At 38.4% G+C, this 23,745-nt stretch overlaps 1 protein-coding gene across 1 annotated transcript; it reads right to left on the reverse strand.

Annotated features, from left to right (window-relative positions):
* Nucleotides 1–2,440: 2,440 nt before the first annotated feature.
* Nucleotides 2,441–18,282, reverse strand: Dynlt3 (dynein light chain Tctex-type 3). The gene is made up of 5 exons (XM_045140374.1): nucleotides 18,178–18,282; nucleotides 15,211–15,252; nucleotides 7,009–7,132; nucleotides 6,350–6,427; nucleotides 2,441–4,253 (listed from the first exon to the last, which is right to left on the reverse strand). The coding sequence occupies exons 1-5, from the start codon at nucleotides 18,205–18,207 to the stop codon at nucleotides 4,177–4,179; spliced, it is 351 nt and encodes a 116-aa protein (XP_044996309.1). The 5' UTR covers nucleotides 18,208–18,282; the 3' UTR covers nucleotides 2,441–4,176.
* Between the last annotated feature and the right edge of the window lie 5,463 nt (nucleotides 18,283–23,745).

Below are 23,745 nucleotides of genomic sequence, written 5' to 3' on the forward strand. Positions count from 1 at the left end.
CAATGTCCCTTCCTGATAAAAGTCCTACAGAGACTGGGAATAGAAGGAACATATCGCAATATAAGAAAATCTGTTTATGACAAGCCTATAGCCAACATATTACTAAATGGGGAAAAACTGGAAGCTTTTCCACTAAAATCAAGAACAAGACAAGGGTGTCCACTATCCCCACTTTTATTTAACATAGATTTGGAAGTCTTAGCCATAGCAATAAGGCAAGAGACACACATAAAAGGGATACAAATTGGAAAGTAAGAGCTCAAGTTATCATTATTTGCAGATGACATGATTCTATACATAAAGGACCCTAAAGACTCTCCTAGCAAGCTGTTAGAGCTGATCAAAACCTACAGCAATGTAGCAGGATACAAAATAAATACACAGAAATCAGTAGCCTTCATATATGCTAACAACAAACACACAGAGGATGAAATCAGAGAATCACTCCCATTCACAATTGCATCAAAAAAAAAAATACTTTGGAATAAACCTAACCAAGGAAGTAAAGAATCTATACAATGAGAACTTTAAATCACTCAAGCTAGAAATTGCAGAAAACACTAGAAAGTGGAGAAACATCCCTTGTTCCTGGATTGGAAGAATCAATATTGTGAAAATGGCAATCTTACCTAAAGCAATCTACACATTTAATGCAATCCCTATCAAAATTCCAAAGGCTTTCTTCATGGAAATAGAAAAAACAATCCAAAAATTCATTTGGAATCACAAAAAACCTCGAATATCTAAAATAATACTGAGCAACAAAAAAGAGGCTGGTGGTATCACCATACCTGATTTTAACCTATACTACAGAGCCATAGTAACAAAAACAGCATGGTACTGGCACAAAAACAGACATGTAGATCAGTGGAACAGAATAGAGGACCCAGATGTAAGCCCAAGTAGCTATAGCCACCTGATATTCGATAAAAATGCCAAAAATACTCATTGGAGAAGAGACAGCCTCTACAGCAAATGGTGTTTTGAAAACTGGATATATATCTGCAGAAGGGTGAAAATAGATTCTTCTTTCTCGCCATGCACAAGAATTAAGTCCAAATGGATTAAAGACCTTAACATCAGACCGGAAACTTTGAAACTGCTAGAGGAAAATTAGGGGAAACCCTTCAACATATTGGTCTTGGCAAAGACTTTCTGTATACAACCCCAATTGCTCAGGCAATAAAACCACAGATTAACCACTGGGACCTAATGAAATTACAAAGATTTTGCACCGCAAAGGACACAGTGAAAAAAGCAAAGAGGCAACCTACAGAATGGGAAAAAATCTTCGCCAGCTATATATCTGATAGAGGATTAATATCTAGGATATACAAAGAACTCAAAAAGTTAAATAATAAGGAATCAGACAAGCCAATCAAAAAATGGGCTATGGAGCTAAATAGAGAGTTCTTAAAGGAAGAAATACCAATGGCATATAAGCATCTAAAAAGATGTTCTACATCAATAGTCATCAGGGAAATGCAGATTAAAACTACATTGAGATTCCATCTCACTCTTGTCAGATTGGCCACCATCAGGAATACAAAGGATCATAAATGTTGGCGGGGATGTGCAAAAAAAGGAACCCTTCTGCACTGCTGGTGGGAATGCAGTCTGGTCCAGCCATTGTGGAAAACAGTGTGGAGGTTCCTAAAACAGCTAGAGATTGATCTACCATATGACCCAGCTATAGCACTCCTAGGCATATATCCAAAGGACTCATCTCATTTCTTTAGAAGTACATGCTCACCCATGTTTATAGCTGCTCAATTTATAATAGCTGGGAAATGGAACCAGCCTAGATGTCCCTCAACAGATGAGTGGATAATGAAGATGTGGCCCATTTATACAATGGAGTTCTACTCAGCGGTAAAGAAAAATGAACTTATGAAATTTGCAGAAAAATGGATGGAGCTGGAAAGTATTATACTAAGTCAGGTAACCCAGGCCCAGAAAGCCAAGCGCCACATGTTCTCTCTCATATGTGGATCCTAGCTACAGATGATTGGGCTTCTGCGTGAGAATGAAAATACTTAGTAGCAGAGACCAGTAAGTTGAAAAGGAGACATAAAGGGTGGAGAAAGGAAGGGAGGAAGATACTTAATAGGTTGATATTGTATATATGTAATTACAACAATTGTAATGGGGAGGTAATATGATGGAGAATGGAATTTCAAATGGGAAAGTGTGGGGGTGGGGAGGGAGGGAATTACCATGGGATATATTTTATAATCATGGAAAATGTTAATAAAAATTAAAAAAAAAACTTGATCCTTCTGCCTCACACGCTTGTGTATTTCTGTTTTAATGATATGTATTCCAAATAATATATTTTGGTGATCCCACAATTTTACCTCCCCATTCAGCCTGTTTATAATCTATTAGAGTAAGACCAATGCCATTACTTTCAGTAGTGAATGACCAATAACAGCCAAAAAACAGCACAGAGCATATTTATTATCTTTTAACTAGAAACAGAGCAGATAGCAAGCTCACGAGGTATGATTAGATTTTTTTGAGCTTTCAACAATAATAAAAAATAAGCCTTAACTGCACAGATAGTTTGGTCACTATTATAATCTCCAGGTGCACGCAAGTCAGCAGCATAAAGTAACACAAGAATCTTTGATGTGTGCCAAAAATATGGAATTCTACCTTAAACTTTCTTCTTGAATTTTCATGAACTTTATCTTAAACGCTGAGCAATTACAGTTATTTAGCCAAATATCAGCCATACACATAGTATTCTTACAAGAATCCAATCCTGCCTTCGTATTGTCAATATTCATGCTACTTTTTTTCTTTTTTTCCTAAAAATTCAATGAATCATGATTCCAGTCTCTACATGGATTGGTATTAGTGGAAATATACAAAACTGGTTTTGTTTGCAAGGCAAAATAGATTGACTTCGCATTTGGTGGCAAGCTGTGTACCCTAACTTTTATCTTTTATTGTCTTCATTAATAAATTTAACTATATTCTATGTGCCCTGAGATATTAAATGACATGCTAATGATTGTACACGTTTAACTTATACTTCATTCCACTCAATTTGAACCCCACGTAAGTATTTTAAATTTTTACACAGGATTGTAACCAAAGCAATTATAAAATTTACTAGTTGTGTAGCTAAGACAGTATACTAATAAGGCTTTTAACTAAGAGTTGCATGTTTTATGCATTGTTAATTTGTTAGGAGCAACTCTTAAAATTCCACCTCTAGTTCTATCATCAGTGAGTGCTTTTCATTTTGCTTAGTTCTATGTGGGTATTCAGATTTACTCTTTTCCTTCTCTGTAGATCAACACTTTATTTTTCCTTCATCAAACATAAATGCTAAGCTTCCAACTGAATACCTTCCAAGGGGAGCTTAGCACTCAAACAATATAGTACGAGGTATAATGCCTAGCAGAGAAATAAGATCATAACAGGCATTCAGTAAATGTTTGTCTTTCATAGAATGAGTGGATTGTAAGGCAGTTGTCTCAGTTATACACTGTTCATCACATGCTTAAACTAATTTTGTTTAACTTGGAAATTTGGGTAATTGAATTTCATTAAACTTCAACTATAAATCCAATTAATCGAAATTAAAAAATGGATTTACTGGTATGCAGAAAAGCTAAACTGTTTAGTCATAGTTGCTAGAACAACATTAGTCGATAGAGGAAAAGAGAGCAAAATTACTTTCTGTTAAGCATTTCATTCAACTAAATGAAGGGAAAAATTTAAGAAAAACACCAAAGAGATATTAGCTAATGTCATTTCCTCTACATTTATCTTTGTAGTTTTTTTCACATATTTATTCCTGTGAAACTTCCTAGTGTAAAGTTAATTTTATTGTCAGAATGACTTTCCCTGTATGCTTAGGTACATAATAATATTAGTGAAGGCCTTATATAAATATAAAATTATATTCTATAACAGACTATATTCGGCATTTATTTTTGCTAATATTCAAGTTACCTATTTAGATGATGCTGTATAGAGTATCAGGTAATCTGCCAACTTGCTATTAGACTATTTGCTAATAATATTCAGTTTTTCTTGATAGCTTTGAAGCATATTGCACACTTGTCATCTATGACATTAATAAGTAACTATTACTCTTTTGAGACAGGTTATACTCACAAACTGTTAAGTTAATGGCTTTAGTCCAACATGTTTAGTTGGTTACAGAACAATTGCAATGGCAAAAACATTAACAATGCAGTTCATGGTTCGGTTCTCCCATCTTACAGTACAGGTTCCTGAAAATAAATAAGAAGAGGACTTTGATTTATCAGTAAACATCAAAATTAAAAGGCAAGGAGCTGGGGAGATAGCTCAGTGGGTAAAATGTTTGCTATGTAAGCATGAGGACCTGAGTTTGATCCACAGTACACATATAAAATGCCATGCATGGTAGCATGCACCTGTAATTCTAGTACTGGGGAGGCAGAGACAGGAAGATTCCCTGGGACTCTTAGGTCAGTTAGCCTGGATTAATTGGTAAATTCCAGGCCAGTGACATACCCTATGTCTAAAAGAGGATCACATGGGGCTGAGGAGATGGCTTAGTGGCAAAAAGGGCTTGCTCGGGCTAGAGAGATGGCTTAACGGTTAAGTGCTTGCCTGTGAAGCCTAAGGACCCCGGTTCGAGGCTCGATTCCCCAGGACCCACATTAGCCAGATACACAAAGGGGCGCACACATCTGGAGTTCATTTGCAGTGGCTAGAAGCCCAGGCACGCCCACTCTCCTTTCTCTCTCTGCCTCTTTCTCTCTCTGTCGCTCTCAAATAAACAAATAAACCAAAAAATAAATAAATAAAAAGTGCTTGCTTGCAAAAAAGATCATCCTCCAAGGCTCAAGGACCATTGTGAAAGAGGTAATAGAAAGTATATAACAGCCAAAGGGTAGGGAGGAATGGTCTGGAACACTGTCTTCCATACACAAAGAAGTCAGTGCATTCATGACTTCATAACAATAGTTGTTAATCTGCACAAGGCCTACATAATACTTGGCCCATCAACATGTCATAGGTGATGGCAGAGGGCAAAAATTTGACATTAAAAACAGAAGATGAAATAGCTGGAAAGAAGGGGTTCAGTAGAAGGGGAATTAGAGACAAAGGAATGTGGCGGGAGGAGATTATTATCAGGGTACATTACATATAAAAATAAATTTAAATTTATTGACAATCTCTTTGTGTGTGCATATATATATTTGGAAGTTGTCAATAATTTTATTTTTAAAATTCCAAATGAAAAAAAAATGAGGTAGATGGTATTCTTAAGGTTGTTTTCTAGCTTCTATATGCACACAAGTATACATGTACCTACACACTCATGTGTGCTCACATACATACAGGTATGCATACACTCATTCATGTACCACACACACACAAAGAGTACCAGGTAGTGGGGAATGCACAACACAGATATACACAAACACACTCTTGTAATTTGAATGTAAAATGTCCCCTTTACGCTCATGTGTTTTAATACTTTGAATATCCAAGATAGAGCAACAAGATTTGGTGTTTGTCCTGCTGAGTTTTGGTCTTGTTTTGACACAATATTTCCTAGCTATGCCATTAACCTTCTCTTATGGAACAGAAATGTTTAATCTGTGGCATAATGTGTTAGAATTCTATAATTCATATTTTTATTTTACAGGGCTCACAGTTAAAAGGCCACCTTGAATCTCAGATGAGACCTTACACTTTGGAATTTTGAAACATACTGGAACTCGTAAAGACTAGGGGTACTTTTAAAGTTGAACTGGATGCATTTTGGATCATGAGATGGCTATGAGTCCATGGGGTCCAGAGGCAGAATATGGAGATTTAAATGTAAAATGTTACCTATAGATTCATGTGTTTGAATTGTTATTCCCCATTTGTGGTGCTATTTGGGAAGGTTGTGGAACCTTTAGGAGGTGGAGTCTTTCTGGAAGAAGTGAGTCACTGGGGCCAGAACTTGAGGTCCAGGCCCACTTGCTTTCTCTATGAATATGACTCTGGCTCCCTGCTTCTGTAATGATTTATCTGTCATGATGGGCTTCCCCTCGAAACTGTTACCTGAAAATAAAATCTTTCCTTCTTTGAGCTGCTTCTGGTTAAGTATTTTATCCCAGAACAATAAAGTAACTAATATAACTCTTTTCATATATTTCAATAGTATTGATTTCAACTTGTTATAGCTTCACATTTCATAACAGCATGAAGCCTTACTTGTGACTAGATACACAAAGTAATTTTAATAAAGTTGTCAGGATTTTGAGCTAAATTGGCAGCTGTTAACAAGTATAAATTGACTTTATTGGAACTTTGCTTCTGTGTAAATTTATTTAGGATCTCTTACCATCGGATGTGGTATCCCAAAAGCATGAGCTGGCTGTGTGAAAGCCATATGCACTCCTCTGGACCACAGCACAAGTCACTACAAATAAAGTCACAGACTGAGTTTTACAGAAAAAAAAGGCAGAATAAGGATTGAAGTGTTTAGAGTTCAGACATCTAAAACCCGAAAAACCAAAATAATCCAGCCAATGGACAAAAAGAAAGACTTTCATCTTGATTACTGGTCATCATGTCTTTATCCTTAGGACCCTGCCAATCTATTGAACCACTACAATAATCATATGTGACTGCATTGCAGAAAAATTCTGCGTCATATTATGGGTTTTGTGCCATTGGCAGATTTCAGACACAGAAATACAAGAAATACTCATTCTTAGTTTGTGGAACTTCACAGGCCTATACACAGGCATGGGATTTCTGAAAATTAGACAGTTTAACTGAAGGGTGCCAATGAACAAAGACAACAGGTGTTACAAGGGGAAAGTAGCTTGAATGGCTTTTGAGTGTAAGACCTCCATTTTATATATTATCTTATGTTATATTTAAATAAAAATTCTTCCTACCCTATCAACATCCAGCTATAGTGCCTATTCTCAAACTTCAAAGAAAATCAGAAATGCAAAGGTGTATAAACTAGTACAGAAGGACACAGATACTCACCAATGTATTTATAAGCTTTCCCCAGTTTAACCAAATGTGCTAGGGATTGCTCCACTATGCTTGCAGTCCACTGATTGATATTGTTCTGGTTGTAGTCCTCTCCTCCTAGGATCTCATCAACACACTGGGACAGAGAAAAGTACAATTAGCCTAAAGAAATAATTTTGACACATACTGCAAGTGAACATTGTCTATTCCAAGCATAACATGAGGGCTGGAGAGATGGCTTAGCGGTTAAGCGCTTGCCTGTGAAGCCTAAGGACCCCGGTTCAAGGCTCGATTCCCCAGGTCCCATGTTAGCCAGATGCACAAGGTGGCGCACACATCTGGAGTTCGTTTGCAGTGGCTGGAAGCCCTGGCACACCCATTCTCTCTCTCTCTCTGTCTGTTGCTCTCAAATAAAAAAATAAACAAAAAAACTAAAAAAGCATAACATGATAAGGCATTTTAGGCAGGCTTGGTGGTACAAAATTTTTAATCCCTGCACTCTGGAGGCAGAGGTAGGAGGATTGCTGTGAGTTTTGAGGCCAACCTGAGACTACAGAATGAATTCTAGGTCAGCTTGAGCTACAGTGAGATACTACCTCGAAAAAAAAATTCTATGAATCTAATGTTTATTGTGCACTGCCTCTAATTTCTTAAGAGTTTTCAAAGAAGTACCACATTCATTATCTTACTGTACAAAATACTATGGGCATATAAAGATAAATTTTGTCAAGACCTCTGTGATAAAAATGTTAATCTAGCAGAGACAGTAAGTAATAAGTAAATTCTAATACTTCTAAAATGAAAGAGACTAATTATAGGCAGTTGTGGTAGTTTGATCTGGGTGACTCCATAAACTTAGGTGTTCTGAATGCTAGGGTCCCAGCTGATGGAGATTTGGGAGTTAACACCTCCTGGAGGGAGTGTATTGTTGGGGGCAGGCTTAAGGGTATTATAGCCAGTTTCCCCTTGCCAGTGTTTGGCACACTCCTGTTCCTGTTGTCCACCTGATGTTGGCTAGGAGGTGGTGTCCACTTTCTGCTCATGCCATCGTTTTCCTCTGCCATCGTGGAGTTTCCTCTCAAGTCTGTAAGCCAAAATAAACCTTTTTTCCTACAAGCTGCTCTTGGTCGGGTGACTTCTGTCAGCAATGTGAACCTGATTGCAACAACAGTTATGTCATAAAATGATACAAGGCAGATAGTAGATTAAAAGGGGATGATATTAATTGGTTAAAGAATGGCTTTAAAACAGATGGGATTGAAACTATGACTCAGATGCTAGAAACAATGGGAAAAATATCAAAACTTATTTCTCATATATAGTAATTATATTCTCATTCATACTTCATACTATGTAATTGCTCAGCTACAAAACAACTAGCACATCTACCACTGAAAGTAAATAAAGATGCTCTCAAAAAAGAAAGTCAAATAATTTCCCATTCTGCTTACCTAAATCCGGATTAAGAGCACTGACTTTAGTATTCACATCTTAGGTTTTAAGACTAAATCTGCACCTATCTGCTGTGTGACTGCAAGGAGGTGACCTATCCTCAAACCACTGTTTTGATGGTGCTTTCAGGAAGGATAACAGCATCATATTCTCAGGTTTTAGAAGAGATGAAATGAGGTAATAAATGTCAAGTAATAAATCACAAGAAGTGGCACAGAATGAACACATAAATAACTATTGTTATCACTATCACTGCTGTTATTTTATATTCAAGGGATAGAATGTGGTAAATATAGTATTCATTTGGATTCATTTATTTTTTTTAAAGATGTACTTAAGCCAGTTATATTTTTGTTTATTTTTATTTATTTATTTGAGAGTGACAGAGAGAAAGAGGCAAATAGAGACAGAGAGAGAATGGGTGCGCCAGGGCTTCCAGCTGTGTGACTGCAAGCAGGTGACCTATCCTCAAACCACTGTTTTGATGGTGCTTTCAGGAGGGATAACAGCATCATATTCTCAGGTTTAAGAAGAGATGAAATGAGGTAATGAATGTCAAGTAATAAATCACAAGAAGTGGCACAGAATGAACACATAAATAACTATTATTGTCACTATCAGTGCTGTTATTTTATATTCAAGGGATAGAATGTGGTAAATATAGTATTCATTTGGATTCACTTGTTTTTTTTAAAGATGTACTTCAGCCAGTTATATTTTTGTTTATTTTTATTTATTTATTTGAGAGTGACAGAGAGAAAGAAGCAGATAGAGAGACAGAGAGAGAATGGGTGCGCCAGGGCTTCCAGCCACTGCAAACGAACTGCAGACGCGTGCGCCCCCTTGTACATCTGGCTAATCTCTCCAGCCTTGGATTCATTTATTGTAAATATATGTGTGTGTGTGTGTGTGTGTGTGTCAGACAGAATGGGCATACCAGTGCCTCTTGCAGCTGCAAACACACTCCAGACTCAGGCACCACCTTGAGTATCTGGTATTATGTGGGTAGTGGGGAATCAAACCCAGGACAGGTTTAGCAAGCAAGTGCCTTTAACCACTTAGCCATCTCCTCAGCCCTAATTCATTTTCAAACTATAACTTAAAACACATGCATGCAGGGCTGGAGAGATGGCTTAGCAGTTAAGCGCTTGCCTGTAAAGCCTAAGGACCCCGGTTCGAGGCTCAGTTCCCCAGGTCCCACGTTAGCCAGATGCACAAGGGGGCGCACGCGTCTGGAGTTCGTTTGCAGAGGCTGGAAGCCCTGGCGCGCCCATTCTCTCTCTCTCTCCCTCTACCTGTCTTTCTCTCTGTGTCTGTCGCTCTCAAATAAATAAATAAAAAAATTAAAAAAAAAACAAAAACAAAAAAACATATGCATGCAAACATGTATCTTCATTTACTACAATAGTAAAGATGCATAAAGATGCAAATTAATATGTAACCTTCAGCTGGTGTGGTAGTTTAAATGTATGCCCCACCCCCAGATTCAGGTGTTTATTAAACTTACAACCTGGAATTCCAGCCACCTGGCTGGAGAAGGTATCACTGGGGGGCGGATCTGAATTCTAGCCCAAAGTTCTGCAGAGAGGTTTGAGCTTTGGGGGTCCAGCTTGCCACCAGTTACTGTCTGCTGGTGTGTGTGTGTGTGTGTCTGTGTATGTGCACTTTCTGGTGGTGGTTTTACTCTGCTTGGATCAGTAAAAGACAGGCAGCTTCTTCCACCATTGATGGAGCTTCCCCTAGGTCTGTAAGCTTGAAATAAATAACTTCTTCCCACGAAACTGTGTTTGGTTGGATGCTCATCCCAGCAACATAGAGCTGTCCACTAAAGTTGGATAATATGAAACTTTTACTAATAATAAAATATATAAACAGAAATTATATCATTTAATTTAAAGGGGCTAATGAAAGTAACGTGAGTCAAATTACTCTTGAAATTTTAATAATATGACAGGGATGGAACAGGGAGGAGCCTAATGGGGTGTACAACAGGTTTTTTTTTTTTTGTTTTGCTTGTGTATTTGTGTGTAATGTGGTATGTTTGGTGTGTAGATATGGTGTATGCATATTGATGTGTTCTTGAGGCACCCCAAATGTTTGCCTGCTGCAGGGGTCACTTGATTACAGAGGCTGAAGTTGGATGTTGGGTGAACCATTCCATTGCTTTTCTGCCTTGTCTTAGAGATGCAGTCTTTTAATAATTTCATAACCTGCTGTGGGGGCATCTGAAGGTTATCCCATCCTGCAGGATTTGGGTTACAGGTGCATCGCTACACCTAACTGTTTTATGTGAGATCTGGAAATTTGAACTGTGTATGCTCAGCCCCCTTCAGGCTCTCATGCTCGCTTGCTCAGGAAGCACACTTAACTGCTGAACCATCTTTCTAACACAGAATAGGGTTTTAATCCTGTCTTTACCACTACCAAGCTGATGACCTCAGGCCAAACCTTTTCCTCTCTTCAGAAGGCCTTTCTTTAATGGGAAAGCATAAATATACATTTGTTTATTTTTGTTGTTTTGTTTATCAGGTCATCTAATAGAACTACTCCCTGTTTCACTCTAAAAAAGAGAAAACACTATTGAAACATTACTGCTTTGCTGATTACTATTAACATTTAACTTAACTAATTAACGAGGAAGCACACACTGCACATTGAGAACTTTACACAACACTGTGTTCCCCAGGACCAAATGCTGGACCTAGGCACATGGCAGGTACTCAATTAATGTTCATTGTTGAAACAATCCTGGACATCCTAAATTAAACACATTTTAGACCAAGTTTCAAGTTATTTCATTTGTAACTCATTTTTGTTTGTGAAATTTTCCTTTCAGGAGTGGAGGAAATTATAACATTAACAAGTACAAATATATATATATAGTACTGAGAAATGAATAGCTGTAACAGTTCAGCAAGAAAAAATACATTTGTGTGGGAGCTCAGAGCAAAAATCTAAGGGAAAGTAAGTAAAATGAGTAAGGAATTAAAAAAGACAGATAAAACTATTGTAATATATATATAATATATATATATAGTAATATATATATTATATATAATATATATATATAGTAATATATATATTATATATTATATATATATATATAACTATTGTAATATACATTGTAATTGTCTAGAAAGGGCTCAAATCTTTTAAAATAGTGCTCATAGTCTCAATCCTTTCCAGTGTCTTGATGGAAATGTTTTTACAACATAAAAAAGTTGATTAGACAAGAAAAGAAAAGGAGGGAAGAGCAACATGTAACACAACATGTAGTAAACCTTGACTTTTTTTGTAATCCCATCTGTTGCAGTCAGGTTCACATTGCTGGTAGAAATCACCCAACCGAGAACAGATTGTGGGGGAAAAAGTTAGGTTTATTTTGGCTTACAGGCTCGAGGGGAAATCTCCATGATGGCAGGGGAAAAGATGACATGAGCAGATGGTGAACATCACCCCTTGGCCAACATAAGGTGGACAACAGCAACAGGAGAGTGTGCCAAACACTGGGAAAGGGAAACCGATTATAACACCCATAAACCCGCCCCCAATAATACATTCCTCCAGGAGGATTTAATTTCCAATTGCTACCAGCTGGGGAACCCAATCTCTAGAAGACCTAACTTTATGGGGGACACCTGAATCAAACCACCATGCCATCCTTTATGGAAACATTTCAAGTGCAATTTGAAATTTGACTCTGTAAATTTATATCAAGTTGATTTCAGTTAAATGATTTGTATTATTAAACATCTTCTCACAAATATTTAAGTAAAATTAATGCCTCCAGTAAGCTAGGTGTGGTAGCACATGTCTATAATTCCAACACTTGAGAGGATGAGGTAAGAACATCACGAATTGAAGGCCAGCCATGGCTACACAACTAAAGTTTGTCTCATAAAGCCAAAGGAAACCAAAAATTAAAATAATAAAATGTATCTAGTAGCTTTTGTACCATGTATCTGTTGACCCCATATACATACATACACACACTTTACAGTTTAAGAAGTATAGTTATTTTAATTTCATAAAACATAAGTAGCAAATACACTAACATTCCTCTCCCAATCCTTTCCTTTGCAATCCTCAATCCTATTCCCCAGATAAAACACCTTCAATGTACTAATGCTTGCAATTACTTCTCCTAAGGATTAATAGCATATTTCCAAGTAACATTTATTCAAATATTTCTTTTCTGTTGTTGTTTGATTTTTCAAGGTAGGGTCTTGCTCTAGCCCAGGATGATCTGGAACTCACTCTGTAGCCCAGGCTGGCATCAAACTCACTATAATCCTCCTACCTTAACCTCCCAAATTCTGGAATTAAATGCATGCACCACCACTCCCTGCACATCTATTTTTTTAGGCATGTTACACCACTCCCAACTTTATTTTATTGTTTTTTTATTAAATTTTCAATTATTTATTTTATTTATTTGAGGGAAAGAAAGAGGTAGATATATATAGAGAGAATGGGCACACCAGGGCCTTCAACCACTGTAAATGAACTCCAGATGCATGCACCACCTTTTACATCTGGCTTATGTGGGTCCTAAGGAATTGAACCTGGGTCCTTTGGCTTTGCAGGCAAGCACTTTAAAAACTAAACAATCTCTCAGCACTCAACTAGTTCTTTATTCCAGAATTATAGATAACGTCTACAGAATTCTTGCCACAACAGATGAAAATTTAGTTCAATTAAGCTACCTGCCACCTTCCTCCTTCCTCATACTCCCTTCTCTCTAAATAGTGAATCAATATATTTACTTCAATACAATTATCTTCATAGAAGCATGCTTCTTTCTCACTCTCAGCGTTTCTTTGCATAGGGAATTTTTTCCCCCTTACCACTACTGGCCTCTTATCCAATCATTCCTTCCTTACTATAAAAATGGAGTAAGTTATCTGTTTGTTTGGTGACCAATATTGTTCTACCATTCTCACCTGAAAAAGCTAATCTCCCAAACATCTCCACCCTGACAGATGTTAGATATCAGACTGTTTTTGTGTTGAATCAGACTTTCCCTTGGATGCATACAAAGCCAATACTGTAAGCTCTGAACTAAGAAGGAGATAGTAAAACAAGCTACAATTATCAACCCACTTTTATCCATAATAGAGGTGGTATTTCATTCTCTTTCTAATAACACTTTTGTCTTTTTACATAATTCAAACTTGGGAGAGGAAAAATCCACTAAAAAATCTCCTCAAATGATGCTGGCATCCTTTCTTTCATATGCCTTAACCAAGGATGACCCCTCTTGAGTTTTCACTTTGAAAAATGAAATTACCATTACCTCTGCCTCTCAATTTCTCTCATTTGTGCTTTGGCATTATCAAGGTATTGAAAAAATGCATTATTCTTTTAATAAGAAACTATTCCAAAATACATTCAATATATGTACATACATTTCTAAATAGGTTAAATAAATATTCTAATACATTCTTTGCTATTAAAATATGGCAGGATTTTCAGGTGCCAGTCTAGCCCTATCAGTTGTTGAATAAGGCGCGACCAACATGAGTTATGAATGAGCTGATTCTCTTTGAGAACTAGGCAACTACTGTCTCTGAACGAACTTATGGCCATAAAAAATGCCTACAAGACAGGGCCAATTCAGCCCAGACTTAACTCCATCAGGGCTTGCTGGGACACAGGCCTCAACAGCCACACCCACAGTTAAAGATTTCCTTCTTGGTCAGCTCAGTGTTTATCCTAGTACTTGGCAGAGTTAAAGATGACTCAGGACTGTTAAGGTGCTCCTAAGTACCTTACCACAGTGAAGTCTGGAGGGATAACAATAGAATAATTAAAATTCATCTGCTAAAAGCTGTTCCCAAAGAGAAATTCTTTTCTATTAGCCCAACAATGGACTAGATTTCATGCTTCAAATAGTCTCCTGAAGATTTTTGGAAGATCAATCTGTAAAAGATGCTAAGTGAAGCTGTTTCCTATCATATCACACTAAAATACACACACAATATCCAAAAGCAGATATTTCTAGGGTAGTTTATGTATTTGCTATAATTTTAAATATATTATACATATACTTTCATATTATTAAAAGTACACACACATGCACACACATGCTTTTATAACACTAACATAAAATACTGGTTAGCTGGAGAGATGATTCAGCAGTTAAAGATGTTTGCTTGCAAAGCCTGCTGGCCTGAAGTCCAATTCCCCAGTACCCTTGCAAAGCCAGATGCACAAAGTAGCACATGCATCTGGAGTTCATTTGCCACACAAGAGGCCTTGGTGTGCCTATTAATATTCTTTCTCTCTCCCTCTGTCTCCTTTCACAAAAAAATAAATAAATAGTGGTTGGTCTTCTGGAATAAAAGTTCTTTTATTCACAAGACAGGATATCAAGTTTAGAAAATAGCAAACCAAGCCAGATACACAAGGTGGCACATGCATTCTCTGCAAGAGCTAGAAGCCCTGGAGTGCTCATATTCTTCATTCTTTCTCTCTTTGGAAATAAATAAATTAATAATTAATTAAAATAAATAGAGAAAAGAACAAGTAAGAAAAAGAAGCAAACCAGTTTTCTAGACAGCGTTTAAGTAGCTCTTTCTGAGTAGCCCTGAATATGCCTCACTGCATTTAACAAACCATACAAGCAGCTCTATCAAGATGGAATACTTAAAATTGATGGTTAAAAACTAATATTTCTAATTTTGCACTTAAAATTAAAGCATAGATTTAAAAATTTTTCACCAATACAAGCTTCAAGATGAACAAGCATGCTTAACTCACTTCTTTGACAATATTGTGGGCTTCGTCAGCATTGAAGCCAACCTATAAAGAGAAAAGAGAAAATTGCTTTCAACACAGGCTTCCTTTCATTTGCATATATGGTAATAATACAGAATATCCTCAACTGGCCTAAAAGGTATCCTTCCCCAAAGAATTAAATATACAGAATGCTTCCCCACCTCCCTTCCTATAGAGTCAATAAGTCCGGGCAGCAAGGGCTAGGCAACCATATAATTTTACATAATAGTTCCTTTAATCTCTGAGCAGCCTCCCCAGCCCTAACTGTATCATTTTGAAAAGTGCTTTATATTAGCGATTCTGATGGGCATCTTAGTATCACTGGATAATACAGCTCAGTGAATAAGCATGAAGTGGTTATAATTATGTTATGTGTTATCAGTGTACACGAAATGGTTTTAGCCACCTGAGACAATGAAGTGGCCTATAAGACAAGAATTCTTGGGCTGAAGAGATGGCTTAGAGGTTAACGTACTTGCCTACAACACCAAAGGACCCTGGTTCAATTCCCAGGACCCATGCAAGCCAGATAGAGGCACAAAGTAGTGCACATGTCTACAGTTCATCTGCAGTGGCTAGAGGCCCTGGTGTGCCCATTCTATCTTCCTCTTTCTCTCTCTATCTGTCTCAAATAAATAAGTAAACAAAAATAGAGAATGCTGAAATGGCTATTTTAAATTCTATTTAACTTATGCAAAAAGTGGATTTCCTGAATTAAAGATTAGAGCAATACTTAATCATTCAAAATTAACAGAACTTTAATTCTATAAATTGGTCTGACAATAAGTTATCTCTTTTTTCTTTGGAGTAGCTTGTTAGAATGTTGAAAGAACAGCCACAGTCAAGGACATACAAGCATTCTGAAGTGCAGAAGTAGGTTATGTGGTAAGATTTCTATCTGAACCAAGATAGTTCAGGTAATGCAAAAATTACTTCCATGGAGAGACTGCATTTTTATTTTAAAAAACAGTATGCAACTTAAAACTACTTTAGGGCTGGAGGGATGGCTTAGTGGTTAAGGCATTTGCCTACAAAGCCAAAGGACCCAGGTTTGATTTCCCAGGACCCACGTAAGTTAGCCAGATGCACAACAGGGCACACATATCTGGAGTTCATTTGCAGTGGCTGGAGGCCCTGGTGCACTCATCCTCTCTCTCTTCCGCTTTCTCTGCCAAATAAATTAACAAATAAAAGCAAACTATTTAAAACTACTTTAAACAAGTAACTTCTAAAATTATAACTGAATTTGTGATTTAATTTTTAACTCAATTACCCTATAGATTACCCTGACAAAACATCTAGATACTTAGATATTTAGAAGCATTATGAAAAGAGGTTTCATAATTTTGCCCTATGAAAAACTGACATTTTATATAACAGTTGCATCCTTATCTACTGTCAACATTGGCCTAAATATCAAAGGATACATCTTTCATCAGCTTTGAAAGCCATATGAACATAGCAGGTGGTCATGGTAACACACTGGAATTTCACTTCTTTTGGGATCTTCATTTTTTCTTCTGGTGCTAGGATTGGAATCCAGTGCTAGGCAAGCACTCTAGCACTGAGCTACATCCCTAGTCCTATTTCTTTTTAAATAAGTATTTAGGAAGTACTGAAGGTAAGAAACCCTTGTATCCTGGATAGGGGATATATCTATGGGAGACGCGACTAATGTAGGTGTTTGTTTATGTCTCAAGTCCTTATTCCTAACATTATGATTTTTTAAAAATTTTTTGTTCATTCTTATTCATTTGAGAGTGAAAGAGAGAAAGAGGCAGAGAGAGAAACAGAAACAGACAGAATGGGCACGCCAGAGCTTCCAGCCACTGCAAACGAACTCCAGACGCCTGCGCCCCCTTGTGCATCTGGCTAACGTGGGTCCTGGGGAATCGAGCCTTGAACTGGGGTCCTTAGGCTTCACAGGCAAGTGCTTAACCGCTAAGCCATCCCTCCAGCCCCATTATGATTTTTTTTTTTTTTACCATCGACTTGTCAGTGTGCAGGCTACCTGCAACACAGAACTGGTTCATTATCTATGGTTTCAGCTTTTAGAAGCCCATATCTTAAAAAAATTCTCATTGGCCCAGAAGCCTTTTGCAAGGATCCATATTAATGCAGCATTTGATGCTGTGCCTCCACCGTATCTTTTATTTTCCTGAACTATTTACCAGTGGCTACCACCAGACAGAAAATGTGTCTTATTGTGTCCTCCCCAGCAGTTGCTGCAATTCAATAGTCCTCGTCCTCCAGGAGGTTACATGGAAGCAAGAGCTGTAATGTAACAGAAGCCTGGGTTCAAATGCAGCATTGTGCCATTGCTAGCAGTTTCCACCTAGGGCAACTCAGTTAGTCGCCATTAAAAGTCCCCATCAGTAACAGGAAGATAACTGACATCATGGAGTTCTGCTGAGACTTAGGGAAACTGATTAAGTGTGCAAGAGCTCTTAATCCAGAAAGCACCTCCTCCAGCCTACCAAAGAGAAAGTTCTCAGGGGCAGGAGCCCACGTGCCACCAGGGCAGGAATCTAAGGGCTGTGGCCCCAACTCCAGGGGACACAAAGGGGGGGGAAGGAGAGAAAAGACCGGTTTCCCAGGCCAAGCTGGCAGACGGGCGGTGCCCGCCACCCCCACCGTGCATCCAAATCAGGCCGTCTCTCACAGGGCCTGCTCCCACGCCCCAAGCGCTTCCAGCTAGTCCAGCCACCGCGACCATCGGCCCACCCTCAGGACCCCGGACGGGGACCCAGGGACCAAAGCGGGCAGGACGAATTCCCCGCATCGCGCTGCACCGCACCGCACCGCTTAAAGCACCCAGGCTCATAGGACACGCATCATCATCCTAACTCTCCCGTCCTCCTGCGAAAGGAAACCGACCGCGACACAGGGACCCCGAACCCAGGCGGGCGGGGCTGAGGGGCGCTCCCTGGCGGGGCTGAGGGGCGGTACCTCGTCGCAGTGGCGGTGATATTCCTCCATGGTGGCTCCGGCTCGTCCCAGGGGCGGAGCAAGGCGCAGGTCGAGCTCTGCGGCCGCGCACTGGCCTCCTGGGAGGCCCCGCCCCCACTTATGGCCTAGGGCCTGTCTCTAACGCAGTCCCCGCCTTTGTGCGGTACTGGTGCCACGTTCTGTGGACGCTGTTGGGGGAGGGTCAAAAGAAATGGAGGAGGCCCTCAGAGGGGTGTGAACAGTCTCTTGCTCCGGGACCCTGATTAGACTTCAAAACAGGCCCTTCTTCGTGCTGCCTCCACCCGACCTTTCTGAAAGTAAGAAATACATGTTAAAATCTAATTAGATAGGATGACCTTGCATCAGTCAGAATACACTGCACACAAATGGAGGTTATTCAGCAAATAAGGGTAGTAATCTTGGGCAAACAGCTTCAATTTTGTCCACTTACTGATTACTCTTTACATTACTTGGAATTACTCCTCAGATTCAATATTGCCTTATGAAAACACTATAATATTATGAAAACATAATCCTATTTTCAAACGACTTGTAAGGATTACAACACATTTATCAGCCCAACTTATTATCTCATAGTTTTGAAAGTTGGCTATCTAAAATAGATCCATAGGCTTTTGTTCTTTCTGGAGGCTCTGGAACAAACTTTCCTTGCTGTTTACAACGTGTAGCACTTCCCTGCACTCCTCTAATTTCAAAGGCAGCTGCACCCCGTCACCTATAGGATTCTTTTTAAAATTATTAAATGTTTATATTTATTGAGGGAAATATAAAGCCAAGGAAAAGTTCCGACATGACTAGAGATCCCACGTGGAAGGCCTGGGGGGGGGGGAGCAAGCAAAGAAGAGAGCAAAGAAAGTTCAAGGAGCTTCTGCCATGTGAGGAGCTGGAGGAGATAAAGGGACCCACAGCTGGAAGTTCCCAACTGGTCAGAGCTCACCTATATAATTCTTAATACCATTCATAAAGTAGTTTTGTCTATGTAAGATAATACATTAACAGGTTGTGGGTATTGCCGTGTAGGCATCTTTTGGTGGAGAACACTATTCACCCTATTGCAATCACTTTTTTGTCCTCCCTTTCCAACCTTGCTCATATCATGTCCCATAGAGAAACTGATCTATCTAAAAGTATGAACTAAATGTTTCTCACATGCTATACAAGTGTTTTTCTATTAAGCTACATTCTCACTCTTTTTTAAAATTTTTATTTTGAGATAGGGTCTGATAAATTGTTCAGGGAGGTCTGGAAATTGTTACCCTTATTCAGCCTCCTGAATAGCTGGGGTTAAGGTCTGTGCCACCAGGTGGCGATAGAGAAGCTAATCTTTATATGGGGCACTGACATAAGCTAAAAGGAATTTATTTACATCTTCATAAGGTTTGACTATTAAAAATATTTTGTTAAGAGGGTACTTAATAGGTTGATATTGTACATATGTAAGTACAATGATTGAGATGGGGAGGTAATATGGAGAATGGAATTTCAAAGCGGAAAGTGGGGGGGGGGGGGGAATTACCATGGGATTTTTTTATAATCATGGAAAATGCTAATAAAAATTTTAAAAAAATAAAATAAATTGAAAAAATATTTTGTTTATATTTCTAAAAGGAAAAATAAAATAGAAGATGTATTGAAATAAATTTGTATCACCTTACCAATAAAGTATTTTAAAATGTTTTTATAAAACTTTCAATCTCATTTTTTTATGAGTAAAGTATTCTATATATTTTTATTGCTTTAAATAGCTATAAGCAATTCCTGCTCAGGAAGTTTGTTAATTTGATTCTATGTTTTGAAACAGGGTCTTGCATAATGAAGCCCAGGTTGGCTTAGAAGTCATTATTTTCCTGCATCAACCTCCCATGTACTAGGATTATAAGTATGAGATGCTGTGCCTGGAAAGTTTTTAAGTGTATTTACCTTCACATGTTTTATTTGTTTATGTTTTTTGTTGATGTTTGAAACAAGATCTCACTATTTAGCTCAGGATGGCCTGGAACTCATGTCCTCTTAACTCAGTATCCTGAGTGCCAAGACAAGTTTGTTGCAAATCATAGTAGATTCATTGTTGAGAGATTTTCTCTATAGAAGTAAGGTGATAACACATTTTATAAATGATTTCAACTATATTTAAAGGCTTCCTTTTAATGGTGATTAAGTAATGAGCATCATCATTTAGAAAGAATGGGCAAAATGTAACAAAAAATGAAGAAGGAAATTGAAACCTTTAAAAGAGAAGTATGGGGCTTGCCTGTAAAGCTACCCAAGTTCAATTCCTCAATACCCATGTAAAGCCAGATGTACAAAGTGGCACATGCGTTTGGAGTTCACTTGTAGTAGCTGAAGGCCCAGGTGTACCCATTCTTTCCCTCTGTCTCTCTTTCCCAAGTAAAGCCAGATGTACAAAGTGGCACGTGTGTCAGGAGTTGTTTTTAAGTAGCTAGAGGACCTAGTGCAACCACTGATTCATTCTCTCTCTCCCTCTGCTTCTCCCTCCTTCTCTCCCTCCCAGACATGGTGGCACACACCTTAAATGAGGCAGAGATGTAGGATGATCACTGCAAGTTCAAGGCCAACACGAAAGTACATAGTGTATTCCTGTCAGCCTGGGCAAGCACAAGACTGTACCTCAAAAAAAGAGAGAGAGGTATGATGTATGGCCTATAAGAATGAAACCTAGAAGGTTGAGCATAGCATTTTGAGCAGCTTTTCACCTGAGAATGAAAAGGTGCTAAGGCTTCTGTTATAGCCCAATCAGGTTCTATGGCATGCTAAGGTGAGGAATTCTGGTAAGCAATCATACTTTCAGTTGAAATAGGATTAGGCTCTTGGAATGAAACAGCAGAATTTAACTGAACAGGTACTGAAGCTTATTTTTAAATCACTTCATTCTCTGAAATTGCATTAAATTTATCTGGCATGGCTAATACCTCTGGTCAGCTCCCAGAAATTATTTATATATATATATATATATATATATACATATATATATATATATATATATATATATATCTCAACTATTATTAATTTTATACATATATATATTCGATTGAGAGGGAGAAAATATACATCTTAAATTAAATATTTAATTCTTCACATATAATAAGTGCACAAAAAAAATGTGGTGGGCTGGAGAGATGGCTTAGTGGTTAAGCGCTTGCCTGTGAAGCCTAAGGACCCCAGTTCGAGGCTCTATTCCCTAGGACCCATGTTAGCCAGAAGCACAGAGGGGCGCACACATTTGGAGTTCTTTTGCAGTGGCTGGAAGCCCTGGTGCGCTCATTCTCTCTCTCTCTATCTGCCTCTTTCTCTCTGTCTATCATCTCAAATAAATAAAAATAAATAAATAAATTGAAAAAAAAAACATAAGTGGTTTTATGGTTTGAATCAGATGTCTCCCATTTGAATGCTTGATCCCAAGATGATGGAAATTTTGAGTGGAACCTTGCTGGAAGTAGTGTGTTGTTGGGGTACAGCATAGCAGTGTTATAGCCAGCTTTCCTTTGGCAGAGTTCTGCTCACTCTCCTGCTGCTGTTTGCCATATGCTGTAACAAGGAGGTGATGTCCAACCTCTGCTTATGCCATGCTTTCACTTACCATCATGAAGCTTTCCTTCATGACTGTAAGCTAAAATAAACCATTTCCTCTCATCAGCTGCTTTAGTTTGGTGCTTTTTCCAGCAACAAAAAGGTAAGTGCAACAGAAAATTGGTATCAGAGAAGTGGTATTATTGTTTCTAGAAACCTGTGTGACTTTTGTCTTTTGGAATTGATTTAATAGATAAATATCGAAGGATGTGAAGCCTTCACCTATGACATACCTTGCAGTGCTGAAGGCAGAGTTTGATGAGCCATGCTGTTCAGAGGTTTGAATGACCTAAATGCAGTAAGAACTATGGACTGTGCATGCTTGGCTTATTAGGGGAAGAAAGCTTGTTGGAACTGGGCTAAGAACAGATTGTGTGAGAGGCTTGCTATTCTGCCCATGTCCCAAGAACTTCAGCAGAGTTGAATTGAGAAGAAATGGATTTGTATAAGCAGAGAGAGAGATGCAACAGAAAGAAATGAAAGTTCAGGCTAAGAGTATAGCTGCTTCAGCTGCAATTGTATGGAAGATAATCACCATTGAGATTAGGCCAACTATTCTGCATTGGGACAGCAAAATGAGTGCTTACTCTTGAAAGCCGGGAGTCCTACTTTTCAAAGTTAGCTTTGTTCCCCTGCTGGATTAACAAATTTGGTGGCCTACCTGGTACTATGGGAGTATAAAAATGCAAGAAAGAAAGGGTCATTGGATTTGTGAGCTGGTTTGTTTTTCAATTTTTTTTTTTTTTTTTGGAAATGCCCACTGGGTGATGTGAGGCAGGGTTGTTGGAGTCCCTGCATGGAGACACGATGGAGCCTTGGTATGGATGAAACATGAGTTGCAGTGGAGGCTCTAGGATTTTACTGAGATTCAAGGACTATGGAATGGCTGCCAAGGAATACTGCTGTCTAGGATGGATTGTTCCCTGGACTGTGAGCATCCCAGCTGTAGGGGTGGAATTGGAACCTCAGCAACATTATTAGGGGACCCAGGTGGAGACAGAATCACAGTATATCATGTTTTCTCTATTTAAGATGGTACACTAAGCCAGGTGTGGTTATGCTAGCCTTTAATCTCACCACATAGGAAACAGAGGTAGGAGGATCACCATGATTTTGAGGTCACCCTGAGACTACAGAGTGAATTCCAGATCAGCTTGGGCTAGAGTGAGACCATACCTTGAAAAAAACAACAAAAAGAGATGGTATACTAGTTCTATAGTTCCTTGTAATGTCATTATTTGCAGTGTGAATATCTGTACCATCATATATTTTTGGTATAGCAGGCAAACAGTTAATAGATCTCGGACTGTGGGGATGTTTGAACAGTGTTGGGATTGATCAAAACCTATGGGGATTTTTAAAGTTTGACTGAATACATTGCATTTTATATCATGAATGGTCATCAGTTTATGGGGGACAGGAGTGGAATGTGGTAGTTTGAATCAGATGTCATGCTTTTTGAATGTTTGGTCCCCAGCTGATGGCAATTTGGAAGCTGAAGCTTTTCTGGAGGAGCTTTGTTGTTAGGGGAAGGGTTAGGGGTGTTGTCACCTGATGCATTTTGCCAGAGTTTGGCTCACTCTTCTGCTGCTGTTTTCCACATGATATGGAAAGAAATTCTGTAATATCCTCTGTCAGCATGAAGCTTCCCCTCAAGACTGTAAGCCAAAATAATATTTTTCTCCCATAAGTTTCTTTGGTTGAGTGATTTTCCTCAGCAATGAGAAGGTAACTACAACCAGTGGGCCTATGAAGAGTCAATACACCATTATCATTAACCTATAATGAAAACAGCCCATTAAGAGTCTAGATGATCACATTTCCAGAAACATACTTTAAAATCACTATGCTTCCTATATCCAAATGTGTAAAGTACAAGATTGAATATTTGATCCAAGAACTGGAAACTACAAAAAGAAATTACAAATACAATTTTTCTAGAAGCATAATGGCAATAAC

Source organism: Jaculus jaculus, chromosome X, assembly GCF_020740685.1.
Source record: "Jaculus jaculus isolate mJacJac1 chromosome X, mJacJac1.mat.Y.cur, whole genome shotgun sequence".
Classification (NCBI taxonomy): Eukaryota; Metazoa; Chordata; class Mammalia; order Rodentia; family Dipodidae; genus Jaculus; species Jaculus jaculus.